This window comes from Epinephelus lanceolatus, chromosome 13, assembly GCF_041903045.1.
Source record: "Epinephelus lanceolatus isolate andai-2023 chromosome 13, ASM4190304v1, whole genome shotgun sequence".
Lineage (NCBI taxonomy): Eukaryota > Metazoa > Chordata > Actinopteri > Perciformes > Serranidae > Epinephelus > Epinephelus lanceolatus.
This window is the reverse complement of record NC_135746.1, coordinates 5,463,394-5,480,874: the sequence shown is the minus strand read 5'-3', so window position 1 is coordinate 5,480,874 and position 17,481 is coordinate 5,463,394. Positions and strand designations below refer to the sequence as shown.

The window sequence follows — 17,481 nt, the reverse complement described above, 5'->3', positions numbered from 1 at the left end:
GACATTTCCAGAACAGAAATCTCAACATTGGAAATATGTAGCTTTAAAATTCTTGTTTCATTTTGTTGACATGTCAGAGTCAAAGGTTTTACTGAGGGGATCTTAGATGTGTGTTTTTTTAATCTCTACATTAATCAGGAAAAACTGTCAACAGCCATGAAAAAAATCAATTTTTGACATGTTTCTGGGAATAAAATGTTCTTTAAATCAGGCTATGAATGATATATGAACCAACCCCCTCTGTACAAACCTTCAGAATATAGATGGGAATAAAACTGGAAAGTTTGGTGTATGTAAGTGCTGCTGGAGTGGAGAGCTTTGGCTCAAAGTATGAAAACTCATTTTGAGAGAATGTACTGTAGAATTCCATACATTTTTTTAGGACCAAAAATGAGAAGCTAGAAACAGATAGTACTGTTACACGTCCCAGTTGATTACTTATACTGTTTTTAAATTTTATGTTTAAATATGCAAATAAGGCATTATCTCATTAAATATGCATTTTGTTTTGCATAATTATAATAATCTTTCCTCTAGTCTGAAAGCAGACATGTTATGGAAGCAAAACAGCCCATTGTTTTCACCTGGGGTGTCTCACCTTTTCAGTCTTTAACCAGCAAAAAATAAAAGGATTACACAAAGTGTCATTATCACGACCTAACACTGACATGCATTCATAGACTTGCCTGCAAAGTTTAACTAAATGAAACAGCTGCATTAACCTCCTCTACACCATGGTGACACCAGCGTCCTCGCCTGACACAAATGTCTTTCAGAGCCTGTGGTAGTTGCAGGGTGTTTACAGAGATACGCAAGTTAAATTTAAGACTTTTTAAGAAAACAAAATCTCACCGCTGTCATAAATACTGTTTATTATAACAATTCTTCGGTCTGTACAGTGATTGTAAACACATTGGGTCTGTCAGGCTGGAGACATTTTTCGTGGTGATGTGACCTGAAAAAAGACGCACTGATTCCGATTTTAAAAAAACTGTAAAACTTTTTAAGGCCTTTTATTAAAGCCCCTACAAGGAACTTTCATTTTGAGTTGATTTTGGCGTCACTGTGGACAAAAGCGGTAGTGTTTTGCCGGAATGAAGCCTACATTTCCCATGAGCTCTACTGCGTACTGTCGTAAAGACGCTTACCTGGCTCGCGTATGTGTTTGTTTTGGGGATGAATGAAACAACAAGACGGGAAAACTTTGTCCCTGCTCCTATCGGGGATCCCAGCTCACCTCTGCCGTGCCCCAGCTCCACCTCTATGGCATAAGCGCCACCGCCGCCGGGGTAAACGCAGCGGTCGGCTGGTAAGGCTGAAGGCCTGTTTGGCGAGCACTTCCACGGCTTCTTGGACTGAGTATGGAGCGGTGCCTTGCCTCTTTATTTCTTAGCACTCGCTGGACCCTGTTGACGCCTGGCTGGTACCTGTCATCGGCCCGGATGAGGTGTTCCAGCCCCGCGGCCCCTGCTCTCCTCGTCCCCGCTGGCACGGGGTGAATCTGCGCAACCTGCGGCCTCTGTGTGTGGCTCCCGGACAGCTAACGCCGTGGACCCGCCGGCTCCTGCCAGGATTGGGCTGGTAAATGCTAGATCACTAGCGAACAAAACGTTTATCCTGAAGGATTTCCTGACTTCCCGAGGATTGGATTTTCTCTGTGTGACTGAGACGTGGCTGACTGTTGGTGAGTCCAGTGCTTTCACAGAACTTTTACCCGATGATTGCTGCTATTTTAACTCCCCACGGACGTCGGGTCGAGGAGGAGGAATAGCGACTATTTAGAGTCACTATAAATGTAAGCAGCTAGGTAAGATGACGTGTGCCGTCTGAGTGCTGTAAATCGTTTTGTCCTGGAAGCGACCTGGGGCGGACCCGGAGACAGTTTCCTAAAGATATGGATATACACTATATAGAAATAGCTTATCTTCACACCGATGGTCTCATTTGCTGTTGTAGGTCACGCACAGACATCAGCAGAAACAAGAGACTTTTGCATATCCAGTTAAAAGTTCCTTGTAGCGGCTTTAAGAAAACTTCATTTAAGACATTTTAAGACTTATTTTGGACCTGTAGACACCTTTAATTGGGATGTGGGTTTTAAAATTTGATTAAAAAGATGTTGTCACATCTTGTACTACAGGATCTAAGGGATCCACTGGTACCAACCATGTCATGTTCGCTTGTCAGGCTGGGGGTTAAAAAACACTGTAAATTTAGTTAAATTGTGGAAAGGGAAAAACTGGCATGGCCATTTTCACAAAGGGTCCCTTACCTACAAATATAATGAAAATGGGTTCAGTGGGTAATCAAAGAGTCTCCCCTTTACAGGCATGCCCTCTTTATGCTAGTGTCATGCAGCTTTTGGGTAAAACCATGCCGTTTTTCTCATGCACTATAAATGTGTTATTTTCACCTATTGTATCTGAATATCTCTGCATACTGGGGTCCCTGAACAGTGTTGAATTTGTATAAATTGGATCTGACTGCAAAGCTGAGACTCGTGTGGATACAATGAGCCCAATTTTATTCACACACAGTGAAGATATATATTTATTCTTAACATCTAAAGTACAAGTGTTAACGTTGTAGCATAATGCACATTTTTATTTCTGCTTTATTCCATTATATTTACATACTTCTATTCCATGCTCTTTTCCTTATTTCTTATAATTCTCTATTCTTTACATCAGAGCGACTGTAACAAATCACAATTTCCCTCAAGGATCAATAAAGTATTTCTGATTCTGATATTCATGTGTGATGATGGTGGTCCTCATTGAAGCAGTTTTATTGTAGGGAGACCATTTCTTAGAACAGACATCACTGTATAAGATGACCTATTGTGTCCTCTAGGATAATCACAGCCTCATGAAGCTTTACAAACACAAACTACAGACTTCAGGCATTAAGACGATCTATGGCTTACATAGGTACATGAAAGTGTATAAGGGGGTTTCTCAATTCTTATAGGAATCTCCAAAAATGTCAATTTTGTTTACACTAATTTACAGCATGGATTTTTCTTTGGTGTTTCTCAAGGTCTTGGTGTATTAATGTTTTGTGGAAAAAATGATTAAATTTAGCATTAAATCTGTGTAACCAATAGTATCAACCCAAAACTTGCTGCAACAACGTATGAGATATAACTGAGCATGAAAAAGGCCATCATATACATCCATCAGAATGTTTTAAGCTCCTGCACACTCTAAATTCTCAAAGTTTCAATAGGCAACTGACCAAAACACGATGTTTATTACAGATTTATGGCTTGACACAGTGCTGAGCTGCATCTTAAATTAATCATCAGAGTTACAGCTTTCAGATGATGCATACTACTTCTATGTGGCATATACTGCTGACCTCTATCTCCTCCTATAGGTCCTCGCCCCCCCCGTAAAAAATGGGTCTATGGTCGGGGTGGTGTGGAAGAGGTTAATATCAAATGAAATGTATAAATGTATGGTCGTGATTGCTGTCATGTATCCCAGAATCACAGTTTTCAAAAGTGGCGTGCTCCCTTTTTAAAGACCCCGCTTATCATTTATTTATTTGTTCCACCGTTTGCTTAAAGCCGAAATCACGGCATCAAAAAAACGGAACTATTTTCGTACAAAGAAACTAAAGTTGAAACAAAACTTCTTTTTCAAAGACAAACTTTCTTTAACAGACACAACAGTGAAGTTACTGTTGAAAGAAACCGTTGATTAATTCTGGCACAGTTGGCAGAGAACTCTCTGGCAACACAGTTCAGTGAAGTGTGGAGAGGAGCTGGCTTCGTTGCAAACGCCAGTCACAGTTTGAAATAGCGCACACACGCAAATCAATATGCAACACTATGCTCGGATTTGAGTGTCATATGCGGCAGTGTGCTGGGTCTGTGACATCTCACTCTCCTCATGCTTTACTCCAAGCTGTAGTGTGGGTGAGAGAGATGTGGTGGTGGTGGGAGGGTGGGAAGAGGAGGGAGGGGAGGTGACGGGGGGGGCTCGTTCACTTACACACAATAATAAGACCTCCAGAAGTTCATGGCCAATTCAACCAGACCCTCACTGCTCAGCAGGAGGCGGTGGTCACACAGCAGGGGGGCGCACCGCGGGCGAGCTCTATACTCTCCTATCACAACTGCATCCTTCCAACATAAGAATTCTTTCAATGGTTTCTACTACAGAAACATGCCTCTTGAGTAACTGATCAAACTGATAAATAATGAATCCACGGAGCGATCTATATGTTTGATACATGAATAATAATTAGCAGGCGAGATGCACAGGCAGTAGCAGCAACTGAAACATGTTTGAACATGATGCTTTGCTGCCGCAGAGTAGCAGCTGTCTACAATCTGAATTTTTGAGCAGGAATTTCAACTTGAACAAGCTTTGTGTGAGTATTATTCTTACATGAGACACATTTGTGATGAAACGAGAAGACCTACGGAGTCCCCGGGTTCCAGCCACGATGTGCTAGTTTGTGAGGAAGGGCCCAAAGTAGGGTTGTACCCGACTCAGAGTTATGTTGGTAGAATCAGATTTGGCTGTTCAGTACAGACATTCAACTATTCATTACTTATTTCTCACACAGAGTTTGAGAGTTTGAACAGGCTTCAGCAGGATGTTAAGTGGAATGGTGACATTTGCTCTTTTTACACAGAGACTGTGCTACAGGGCCGCTACGCAGTCCCTTCTTCATGCCGCCTTTGCAATGTTACACAGAACCAATCAATGGTGGTATCATGCCGCTCCAGTGTGTGGTTTTAGACAGCGTGCCAACATCTTTGAAGCAAAAGAGGCGTGACATGTACCACAGCAGCATCGGCCTCTGGTGTGACATATAACATTTACACATTCATTTACCGTCCCTGTTATATGGCGGCTGATCAGGAGCTCCTGACCCTCATTGTTTCCCAATTTGCAGAAATTTTCAGCCCCTGTTCTTCTTTGAGTTAGCTACTAACTGCTGGTAGCTGCTTTTTTAGCGTGCTTTCAGACCTAGAGTTGTCTTGCTTTGGTCTGAATCAGGGACTAATTTTGTTCCAAAGTTGTATAATTGCCTAGAGTTGGTTCGTGTTCTCACGGCAGCATTTACAAGCAGAACAGATCAAATGCCTTGTGTGAGAAAGCTGCTCTTGATTGGTCAGAATTTCCATGTGGGAAAAATCCAGGAAGTAAAGCAAACGTTGAAGAAGAGTACACTTGCAAGATAAATGTGACACTTTCTAATGTCACAATGGAGGGACAACTACGCAGGTTGATTTTAGCGCTGCTCATCGTGGACTATATTGCTGTCATTGTTCATTTTAGTCAAACCATACAGTTTGAAAACGAGGCGCGGCTCCAACTAGAAAACAATGTTTTGATGCATTGGATGTGCTGAATGTGCATATTAAGGCAGTACAGGAGGAGGTGCACATTAATAATCCTCCAGGACTGTAACATGCTCATGTTTAACCCAAACAATGTGTCATGTGACTGCAGTTGGTTCAGATCCAGGTCGGAACACCTTCTCACCACAAACCAACCGCACCAGAGTTCGTTTGTAACCGGACTGAGACCACCTCTTCAAGGTCTCGCTCCGGTTGTTTTGGTGCATTGATGTGTTCACACCTACCCAAATGAACCGCACTGAGGGGGCAAACGAACTTGAGTTTGTTTAAACCAAACAGGGCAGGTGTGAAAGCACCCTTAATCTCCCGTGGTGGCTTGCAATCATGACATCTCACCAAAATTTCACACTGGTATCGCCCAGGCTGTTCCTTTTACGCAAGCATTGATTCTGTGCTATTATTAGCTTTAATGCCGGCTTAACGGTGAGACAACTTTGTCTCCCCTATTCCGTGACTGTACCTTTAATGTACTGTACCTGTTTAAAGGGGCTAGTCACTTCATAGAGTGAACAAGCCAAGTTAGACCCCTGAGCCAATGCATGCTAACTACGCTAATGATGGATTAGAAATGTTTTTGCCAGCACTAGATCTCAAACAAAAGCCAGAGACTGTATTGTATAAAGCTGCTGTGAACTGTAAAGTCACCACTTCTAAGCAGAGGGCAGAAGATAACAACATCTCAGAGCCTGCCCGGGAGAAGCCTCTTGTCCTCTGGGCAGCTGCCTCAGTGTCTGCAGCTGCCCTTACCAAAGAACAGCATGAAAGTGAGGAGCGCTCACTCTGCAGCTAATTGGGACCACAGCCTTGACCAAAACGTCCCCATAAGTCCACTGCACACTGACAGGCCAAAAAAGAAAAGAAAAGAAAAACCAGCCACTTGACTTGAAGGAATCTCAGTTGACTGGCTGATGATTCCAATCTCTGACTTACCGGGGACAGCTCTTGTCCGAAGCTAGGTTTCATTTTGGCGAGGTAAAGACCGGCATGGCCTTTTTCACAGACCTCTTACCTCAAGATATCCGAATAAAAATGGATTCTAATGATACCCATGAGTCTAACCTTTACAGACATGTCCACTCCTATCATTCCTATCACGCCTGCATCCTTCCATCGTAAGAGTACCTCCTGCTCCAGAAACATTCCTCTTGGGTAACGAATCGAACTGATGACTAAATAATGCACAAAGCTATGTATATGTAAGCAATGCGAGACGGACAGGCAGCGGCAGGGGGCTCAAACATGTTTCGAGCATGATGCTTTGCTGCCACAGAGTAGCAGCTGTCTACAATCTGGATTTGTTGAGCAGGAATTTCCACTGGAACAAGCTCTGTGCCAGTATTATTCTTAAATGAGACACATTTGTGATGAGCAGGAGGCAGAGGCCAGCAGAGCAATGGAAGGAAATTAACTGCTCTAGGGCAGAGCCATTCTGGGTGAGTTCATTACAATAAGGGTAAAAAACTTCAACATTGGCTTAACTCGTTAACGTCTGGTCTGCGCGCAGCCCTGCTGTGCCGCTGTTGTTCTGTACACGCTGTAAAAGGGCATGAATAGAATAAGGTCGACATCTAAATTAGACCTGGTGGAGATCATTTGGAGGACTTTGGCACATAGGTTTAATTTAGACTAAATCAGCTTCAGTTAGTGACACAATAACATTTACAAGGACAACAAAAGGAGAGGGGAGAGAAGGTGCTGAGGACTGGGAGGCTTCTGAAGGTGCAATACTTTCATCTCTTTTTTTTTAACTTCTTGATATCTTGCTGACATTTCTATAATTTTATGCGTTATCGGGCTGATTTATGTAAAGATGATGTTCATGGATGTTAATTATGCATAATTGTGAATGTAAAGTATGCATGTTGTGGAGGCAAGCATGTTTTTTATGTAGGGCAAGTCAGCCAAGATGTCTCATTAGCATCGAGTGCTAGGGTAGCTGGCCAGAGCCGTCTGGGGCGCAGCACATAAATGTGTGTGCAAGTGAGTGGTCCGTGTACACGCATACATCTGCCGTGTGCCGGTGTAACGATGATGAAAAACTCAAACCAGGTGGAACCGGTGGATGTGTCTGTCAGTACGTATGCATGTGTGTATGTAAATGCCACGTGTGTGATTCATTACCGGTGGGCTCGCTGTCTCGATGTTGCTTCGCAGGGGGCTCATCTGTATCCCAGGGTGTGAGCTGGTTGATGGGTGTCTGTCCCCACCTCACCCCTGGAGCCAGCAGCAGTCCCGGGGTCTGGTTGTCCCCGGGAGACAGACCGGAGACCTGCAGCACAGCGATGACAAACAACATGAGCGATAAGGACAAAGAGCCAAACAAAACATGTGGGAATTAAAACCACTCTCAGTCGCCTGATCTTTAACTCCCATACAGCGGAGCTTGTTTTAAAATTACCCTGAAATCTATTTTATCAACAGCTATGATTTAAATTAAATACAATATTTCATTTTATAGCCTGAATGAAAAATAAAACAAATCACTGCCATCAAACTGTTTTTTTTTTTGTCTTGAAAGTGAGCTGTGATGAAGGAGTATGGCATATAATTAGCGGTGAGTGAGTGCTGATTACAGCCTATATACAATAGGAACAAGGGGGGAAAAAGATCCTGTAGACCGCCACAAGAGTCTTTTAGAAGGACCAGTATTTCTCTTTTTTATACAGTAATAATGATTATTATTAGTCTTTATTAAACAAGGACCATGAACAAATAACATTCACCTCGGAATGAGAAGAGATTATTTATGCCAGATATAGCTATTAGGTCATTTTCATCTGCGGTCCCTGGGCAGGTACACACACAGTTATCACCACACACTATAAACAGCCATTAACATGCAACACCACTATCACACCAGCAACAATTACACAGACAAATCTATAAGCACACATCAACATATAGATCCCAGCACATTCATCCAGAACAACTATAAAAATACAATTTATTACAATTAAAAACCTGAATCACGATTAAAGCAGCTGCTCGATTATCATGTTTTTTGATCCACAGGAGAAACCGTGCAGGTTTTAAGTTTCCTGGGTCCAGACCTTTGAATCAACCCACTCCACCTGGCTGACCGATTTGTCTGTCATTGTGATATCAAACAGTGGTTCTCAGTTAACATAAGAAACAACCAATGAGCGCTGTGGGGGGGTCTCGATTAGGTGACCAGTGCCAGGGGCAGGACTAACGCCACTATCAAGCATTTTCAAGCATAAGAACCAATGAGGAGTAACGACAACAATGATAGGCGCTATAGACAGACGCAGCCTTCAAGTTCCCCTCCAGTCAGTTTTACTTCCTGGGTGTGTTTAATAGTCAGACATAATGTTAATTCAAAACCATGGCACCCAGATTGCAGCTACAGTGGTTTGGAAAACAGCAATATGGCACTTTGATGAATTTAGTGTTCAGAGCACAGATGAGACAACAATTAGCACACAACATGGCGACTGTCTCTTGCTCTTTTCTTTACTGTCTCCTCCTGCTGCAGCTGTTGAGGCGCCATTTAGCTGCTGCACCAGGAAGCTGCACAGCCTCACGCCAGTCATAGCCCATCAAAGGAAGGATTGATATGTTGCAAGAGACTGCTGTTTGAAATGCAGTTATGGGACGTTTTTTTCAGATGAGACTTTTGTAGACTAAAGGTTGTGCACTGCCCAGTGTCCGGACCCGTTAGAGGGCGATGCAGGCAGATGGTGCAAACTTTCAACACGTTCCAAAACTGCATTTCAGATGTGAACCTCAGTAACATATCCATCCTTCCTGTGGTGCACTGTGGCTGAGAGATGGTAAAGAAAAGAGCAGGTGAGAGAGACGGTGGGTTGTGCTATTTATGCCATTATGACAACACGCTAAGGTGGAAGGAAACTACACAGAGAAATATAACCATGGCTATGATGCTAAAATACAAGATAAGTTGCCTTGCTAGTTTACTGTGGTGTTTATGGTGCTTATGACAGTGCACCTGCTTTAGCTTGGAGGATGTATGACTTGCAGATTCTACTGAAGTCATATGTCACCTTCTAGTATTAGCAGCAAGCATTTTTTTTTAACTCGAAACGAAGAGGAGGATTCTCTGGAAACTGTAAGAAGATGCTGTGTACAGAAATGTTGCAGCTTGTAAACAGCACGAAAATGCCGGCGCTAAGGGAAAAGTTTCCAGTTGCTCAGGCCGTGGTGATGTTGATGGACTCGGGCTACGATAATTCCCGTTTTGATCAACATTCTGAATCCGATTTCGACGAAGAGTTTGGCGGAACAAACTGACATCTCTATGACGGTGACAGTGACACACTGACAAGACGACCACAGAGGAGACAGAGACAACATGGCAACGTGTTCCGCTATACATCAAACAGAATATTATTTTCATTATCATTATCGTTATTTTTATTCATACAATTCAAACTGACGGAAGGAAATGAGAAAAAACAACACATGTAAATGTGAAACTGATTTTATACTTGAAAATGACATGCTTTCAGCTTTTTGTCAGACATGTTTTTTTTTTTATGAAAATGCAAAAATTCAAGTGTTAATAAAAAAGGACTGGAATACGATCAAATATTTTTTGTGTGTGTTTGAAAACAGAAGGTCTCTTCTTTAATTTGATGTATATACTGTATGTACTAATTATGATCTAAGATGCTGGCAGTGGCAGGCAACTACAAAATAATACTCTGGTGTGGAAAGCATAAACTTTGACCACAAAATGACTGAGGAAAATATGACATATCACAAACCTTCAAGAATTTGGGGGCCCTTTTCAAGAGGTAATGTGGGGTCCTCCAGGGATTCCTATTCATCAAGAGGGTGGCATCGGCATGGAGACTTTAAAGGATGGCAGATATATATACTGTATATGCTGATTGGAATATTTGGGTTTAGTTAACTTTAATCTGTTCCTCACATAATCAAACAAGAGTTACTATTACTAAACAAAAAACAACCCACCACTCTTCATCTATGGCTGTTCTGTATTTGTGCTGGTGGAAGCTGCTGGCAACCCTACACACACTTTAGCAGGAAAAAAGCAATCGGCCTGGCGTGCAACCAGAGATGCACATCATCTGAGACATCTGAGTTTCACTCTTGTAAATTTCCAACCAGCCACAACTTTTCATATGTATATTTTTGCATGTCAGGCGGATACGTGGGACTGCAGTGGTTGGTTAGGGAAAATGTAATCCTCCTCCAACATGGAAATCGGTTAGAGTGGACGCAATGTCAGACTGAAGATGGAAACGGAGCGTAACGATTTGACAATTCAGTTTCAAGTTATAAGCTCAGCTGGAAGCATATTCCAATGTTTGATGGCTGTAAATTAAAAAAAAAAAAAGATTGTGCAATGGCAGTCGGCAGCAGAGTGATGCTGAAGCCTGAGTTTAGAGCAGATCAGGTGGTTCTGCTAACGGCTCAGAGCGGAGCTGAAAAAGTGACACTAAAAATGCTTTCAGGGTTAACATTAAAGTTCCAAAACACTTTTGCATGATTTGTGTGAATAGTGCACTGAACGTTGGCAGTTGTTCATCAGTAGCTTCTTGTAATTACCCTTTAGCATTGCATTGTAATGATCCACTTGGAAAGGAGGAAGGGGCCCTGATGGTCAGAACCAGGGTCTTGCCAGCCACAGCACAGTTATGCGAGGCTCTGGGTGCAACTGATCAAAGATCAGCTGAGCAAAGCCGCAGCTCTGAAATGGTAAGACGCCACCTCGGTCAACGCCATGGACACCGAGTTCAGATTGAAGGGCCTCGAGCCCAACACTTGTTCACAGAGTATGGATGTATCCTGAACACCGTCACTTGGCATTTGCTGAGCTTAACATAGCTGGGATTTAGAAGAATATCCCAGCTGAAGAGTAAGATCGTGCAACAAAACCCAGCAAACCCTCCGTCTCCAGATCAAAAATTTGGCTTCTGTTGTGACCAGACGGGGGACTTGAGCCAAAGCCTGCCTGCTGTTCAAAGTAGAGGGGTATATAATATACTGAATCCATGAGGGGAGGAGTCCAGGCGACTTTCCTGGACTCTCAAAATGGCATCCAGAGCATGTTTAGGCTGCAAACCAGCTGCTCTACAAAGCAAAAGAGCAATCATTAGTAGATTGTTATTAGAACTCTTATTTATATTGAGTCACAATGCCTCCTCAGGCAAGCTGATATATTTATTCCAACTTTACTAAGACAGATATCTGGCCATTTTCAAGTGCGATTTTTTTCTGTAGAGGTAGACTAACAGCACCTGCCAAACACCATCTTCATCCTACAATTAACTTTGTAGTGCGGGCTTCATTCAAATTCAGATCCTTCCCCCTGAGACTTTGTATATCTTAATTTTGCTATGAATTAAACATTGTGTTCAGTCAAGTGAGATAATAGAATTCTGAACACAAATATGACAAATAGAGTAAATAGAAAGAAATCCTTTTGGGGGGATGAGAGAAAAGAAAAATGTAATTTCAAAAAAGAAAATGAAAAGCTAGGTGACAATGTGTGTATGGGGGTAAATCCAATGCAACTTCGCCAAACCAAACTAAGAGCTCCCTAAGCCTTTCTTTGCACGCACATCTCTAATATTTTGCTCTGGTAGGGGAGTAAGAAATGTTATCAGGCAAGCCCAGGCTGATGAAAACATTGGGTCAATCACCACTGGACCCTGAGCAATATTCGCCTCTCCCTGTCTGCAGTTTGGACGCTCGGTCTAACAAACAGGCAGGGAGAGGGCAGAGCCGAGCCTGATTCCCCTGCTCGCCCCAGCCAGCCTCCTGAGTTAATAGAAAAGACCTGGTCACCAGGCCCCTCCTGTGTCCTCCTGGCTGATCCCTCCATACCTCCCTCCATCCCTCAATTCCATTATCCTCCCTGACCCGGCGTCCACTTTATCAAGCGCGCCATCATGCATTTCAACAGCTGTGTCGACAAAGGCAGACAGAGCACTAAAACGACAAAAATGCAGTCCCAACAACTGGGTTCACGATGAATTAATGTACAGCAGGGAGTTCAGTTTAAGTTAATTCTGCTTTCAATAAACTGACAACCAATGACCAATCAATAATGAGTTAATTTTTTAGAAAAGATTAAATAAAATGTATAGTCTGGCGCTCCATTGACTCAGGTACTGTTGCATTTAAACACACTTTCCAGTTAGAGGTGGTGAAATTTTAATGTTTTGAGATGTAAATGTCTTGACTTTTATTTTATTTCCTGTTAGCTTTGCAGACAGCCAGCTGGCTAACTGCATTAACATGCTGAAACATAATAAACCTGCCCTACCCTTTGGTCTCCACTGGTTAGCTGGCATTAACCTTGGCCGCTTCACACAGTGTACAAAGTGGGTTGGGTGGGAGCTAGCTGGTGGTGCCGCTCATTCACAATTACCAGCGGTATTGCCAGCCCAGTAATGGGATAACATTGCTTATGAAACATGGTGGTCACCCTTGAGTTTCCTCCCAGAAAGCCCCAGTGAGCAAGTGGCTTCATTTTGAGCAACGTGCCCACTGTCCACCCTCTGGTTTCCACTGGTTACCTAATGCTAGGCCTAGCCACTCTGCACTATGCACCACCTCATTTGGTTGGTGGTTAGCGGCTCTCCTTTTTCGGTGTTACCACTGGTTGCTGTGGAAACATGGTGGCCTGCCTCTAGTCTTCCCCCAGGTGGCCCTGGTGAGTAAGCAGCTGCAAAAACTCGTTAGCATTGTTAACTACAGCCCGTTTTACACTGTCAGATTTTCGGCGAATGTTGGGCCGTTTTGCCGGCAAGTTGCGAGTGTTTAGACACACAGAGCCGGATTGGCGAGTTGATCCGAGGTGCCCAATTTTCCGCCTCGTAGGGTAGACATATTGGCGGAACCCTTTCAGTTGAAACAGAACAAGGTGGCCTTCTGCAACGGGAGGGGCTGTTGATGACTTGTGGGAGGGGCTGTTGATGACGCCGCACGTGCGAGCCACTGGCGGTGGATAAACAGGAAACAGCTGATAGCAGGAATTAGTGAGCAGCTAGTAGCAAGAGGGAAACACAAACCTGACACTGTAAAGATGAACAACTGGGGAGACAAGGAATTGTGCGCCCTCCTTGTCCTCGCAAACGAAGAGGCCAGGAAGTGGCTTCCCTCCCACGTCACTGTTTACGTCACACGCTAAGCTACACATTTTGTTACTTGCTCACGCCCCCCATTGCCCCATTATAAACAAAAGTAGGTAGGCAGCATTTTGCCGCACTCCCCGATTTTGTTTTTATACTGCCAATGCTGAAAAAGACTGATTAGGCTTTCCTGCAAATTTGCACAATTCCTGTCTAAAAAGGGCTTGTGTTAGCACCACTAGTCGTGGTGACACTGCTAACAGTGACAACAAACCAGTTAAAAATGCTAAAGAGGGTCTGCTGCTCAATGTTAAGCTGCTTACTAACGGGGCGACTAACGGGGCGACCATGGGGGAGACCGGAGGGGTGGCAAAATGTTTCCACAGCAATGCTGTTACATCAGGATGTTGTGACTAGTGGTAATTGCCAAATGAGCAGCACATCTAGCTTGCTTTCACCAGACCTGGTTGGTGTGGAGTGCAGTAAACTGGAGAGCAGCAAAATTTACCTATAGACCGACATGCATAACCAGTCAAAAATATTTCTGTTGACAGCTTCGCATATCACATTGATCCCATTTTAGGAAAATCTGCCCTCCCTGATTTTAGGTGGATTTATCGCAGCTTTCCAGGGCCTTTAACACTTAAAGACATGACATGCTATTGATGCAGCACAACACCTGCTCTGTAATAAACAACTTCACAATAGCAGACAAGTTCAATGAGTGTCACTCACTTGATAAATTCATACTGAAAGTTATCTGACATTTTGTAAGTGCTGGGGGGCAAAGGGAAAAAAAACAGCGAAGGGAAACATCTCAAGGCAAAGCAGAAAACAGAGTGATGGAGTGAGAGAATGAAGCTGGGTTTAGGGGTGAGACAGGCTGTCAGGTCTTTTTGTCCAGCTCAACCTGTCGACTTCAGACAAGAGAAAACTGAAATGGTTTACTCAGAGAGTGCCCTAAGCACTCAATTCCATCTGAGAGCCCTAGAGACTGGGGGAGTGAGAATTCGGACCATTCTCAAGGTGAGGAGTTGCTTTCTGTAGCCCGCTATTTGTTTTAATAAGCGTTTTCCCTCCTTTTCGCTCTGTGTGCTTTACTGTATTCCTCTCCAGCCATGCTTTACCTTCCTCTACATACAGGCGACTCCTCATTAATGCATTGACTCTAACTTTCCTTTAGCCCTGCACCTGCCTCATAATATTCTCTCGTTAATAATCCCACCCATTTACCCAAAACAGAGGGGAAAAAAAACAGGAGAAATCTATCCTGCTGTCACAGTTTTAGTGCACCAGTGGAAAAAAAAGAAAGGTTCTTAGTCAGCGCCATCACATTGACAGCATATCAGCCAGGCTCGGGAACAATCCTGACTTGAAAATGATCAAGGTTAGATGGGAAATACACACACAGACACATACACACCGGAAACACAAGTGTGTAGGCACACACACACACACAGCAGGTGCTCGCACACACACACACACACACATTGAAACCAGGAGATATCAGACAGGATGTTTATTAAGATGGCAGACTTGCTGCAGGTAGGCAGGAAGGTACTGTAGGTTCTGGGACAGCGCCTGTCATTTTCTCTCAATTTTATTTGCTCTCCCTATTTCCAGTCCCCTCCTCCCTGGCCACCCATTATCACCGGGCAGCAGATGGTTTCCTCTGACTCGACAAAAACCATGCTGGAGAGGAGGAGGGGAGCCAGATAAATAATTTTTGAGTCGTGCCAAGCCATTCTGTGTTTGTTGTCAAGCTGGCTGGGGAAAGGTTTTTCTTTTTTTTTTTTGTACCGTAGGCAGCATCCGTGCATATGGACCACATACTGTAAGTGTGGAATGTGGCACTAACACGCAGACACACGCTAAGGTGTAATCATGTTTGAGCGCACATACCTATACACATGAATCTGCATACAGAACTGCACGCACACTAGAGGCTAGAACCTCCAGTCACCTCACGTTTTGATTACAATTCAGAGGGCTATGATTTGATTATATATTAAAAAATCTTATTTCTATATTATTTTTTTATCCTCACTGTGTGACGACTTGCTACATTTAAAACAGAGCATACAATATTTGTAGGAATCCATAATTAAATAAACAGACTCGCATACAGTGCGGCTCTTGTACAGGTCCCTTACCCATTCAAACTTTGAGGCAAAATGCTTCAATACCCGAGCTTTAAAACCAGTCAGATTGAATCTATCTGCGGTTGAACGTGCTATTCTTTTATTGGATACTGCATACTGTAATATTTCACCCGAAACTGCATGCTTTCACTACGTAACATTGAAAAAGAAATGGTCCGCAGCCTTATTTTAAAAAGTTACCTGCATTAATTAATTAACTTGAAAAGACTTTACAGTCTCCTGCCTGTATGAGAATAACAAAATAAGGGGGATGCAGTGTGCACCATGGCTCTCCAGCAGTGGAGAGCAACCTCTCGGCTACAAATCCGCCCCGGGAAAAGCCAAGGTGCTGAGTGGACTGGCCGCAGGGATTTTGAGGTGAAACAGACTGAGGGCGTAAAGTTATTTTCTTCACTGCAGAGTTGGTTTAAGTTGTTTAATGCTGCAGCGTGTCATTTACTTTACTGCTGATTGCTGCTCCCTCCATGAACGTTTTTTGTTTCTGGGTGATGGCACAGAGAGTATTCAAGATATACTTCATGTTCGCTTCACAAATGTTATTATTTAGACAGTAAATTAAAACAAGCTTGCAACCGCTGCCTTTTGTGATGAGGAATTACAAGTTAACTCTAGTGTGTCTGCGCTGTTAACCGTCAAGGTTTTTTGCTGCCCTTTGGGTTTAGTTCAGCCTCTTTGGTTCTGTCAACATCACGTTATTAACAAACATTTAGATAACCAGTTATTGACATTTGTGAATCGATTCCAACTCATCTAAGAATCAATTATTTCCCCCAACTCCTTATGGGAGTATCTCAGTTTTCACCCATGTACCACCAAGCCTGGGTGTTTGTTGATAGATGCCAAATCGTTCACATCTGCACTGTGGTGCATTAAAGAATCAATTATTTCCTCTACTTTTAATACAATAAAAGACGATCTCCTTCACAAGTTGAACTCTGAGTTTTATGTGTGCACAATGGGGCTTATTTTCATTATCCATTAATCTGTCTAATGCCATGTCAATTAATTGATTAATCATATGGTATATATATATATATATATAAATATATATGCTTGTTTGTCTGAAAAACGATTCTGTGTCGCAGGATATTCAGTAAACAACCGGATAAGGTCAACAGGAAATCCTCACATTTAACAGGCTGGAGCCAGAAAATAATCCATGAAATGACTGAAGCTATTATCAATAATCAACATGGCTGCAGAAGATTTTTTTTTGTCCATCGACTTATTTAATTAATCAGTGTTTTCAGGTCTGGTGCAAAACAAGGCTGAAGGATTATCTGCAGTCAAACCGACATCATGATGAAAGAGAACGCAATTAAAGTGCACACACACTGCTCTACGGTCCAAGCAGGACAGCCATTAGGAATTAGGAACAGGGGGACAAAATATTCCAAACATGGCCCTTCTCCACACCAACTCCACTATAACCCCCACCATCCAGTCTTATAGCAGCTCAGTACCAACACGGGCACTTTCAAATAAGCTCTTGGCCATTATTCTTATAGTGACAGAGATTGAGTCTCTGACAACCATTTCTAAATCCACTGTTATAGACCCATTCAAGCCATGCTCTGTTTTGCATACATACACCCAATCTGATTACAAAGTACAATAGGTCAAGTCAGTTATTTAAAACTCAGAGAAGTCTTTTTTCCTTCAGTAATTTTCCTCCTTTTACCTTAAAATCAAACAAGCAGAGAAAAAATACCCTCTACTGAATGATTACAGAAAAAACTGATTGAAGAAATAACTGCAAGGTATTAAATTACAACTCAAAAAAACAGGACTAAATATACTATTCATCTATCACTATTCCCAAATCCAGTGTGTATAATATGTTCATATATAA

At 42.8% G+C, this 17,481-nt stretch overlaps 1 protein-coding gene across 4 annotated transcripts in view; it reads right to left on the bottom strand.

The window, feature by feature from the left end:
- The window catches only part of klhl29 (kelch like family member 29), a 409,128-nt gene that overhangs the window by 198,873 nt on the left and 192,774 nt on the right, over nt 1-17,481 (bottom strand). For all 4 annotated transcript variants that reach the window (XM_033648442.2, XM_033648445.2, XM_078173676.1 and 1 more), the window contains one exon: nt 7,502-7,649. In XM_033648442.2, coding sequence (XP_033504333.2) covers nt 7,502-7,649 — 148 coding nt within the window. The remainder of the gene's footprint in view (nt 1-7,501; nt 7,650-17,481) is intronic.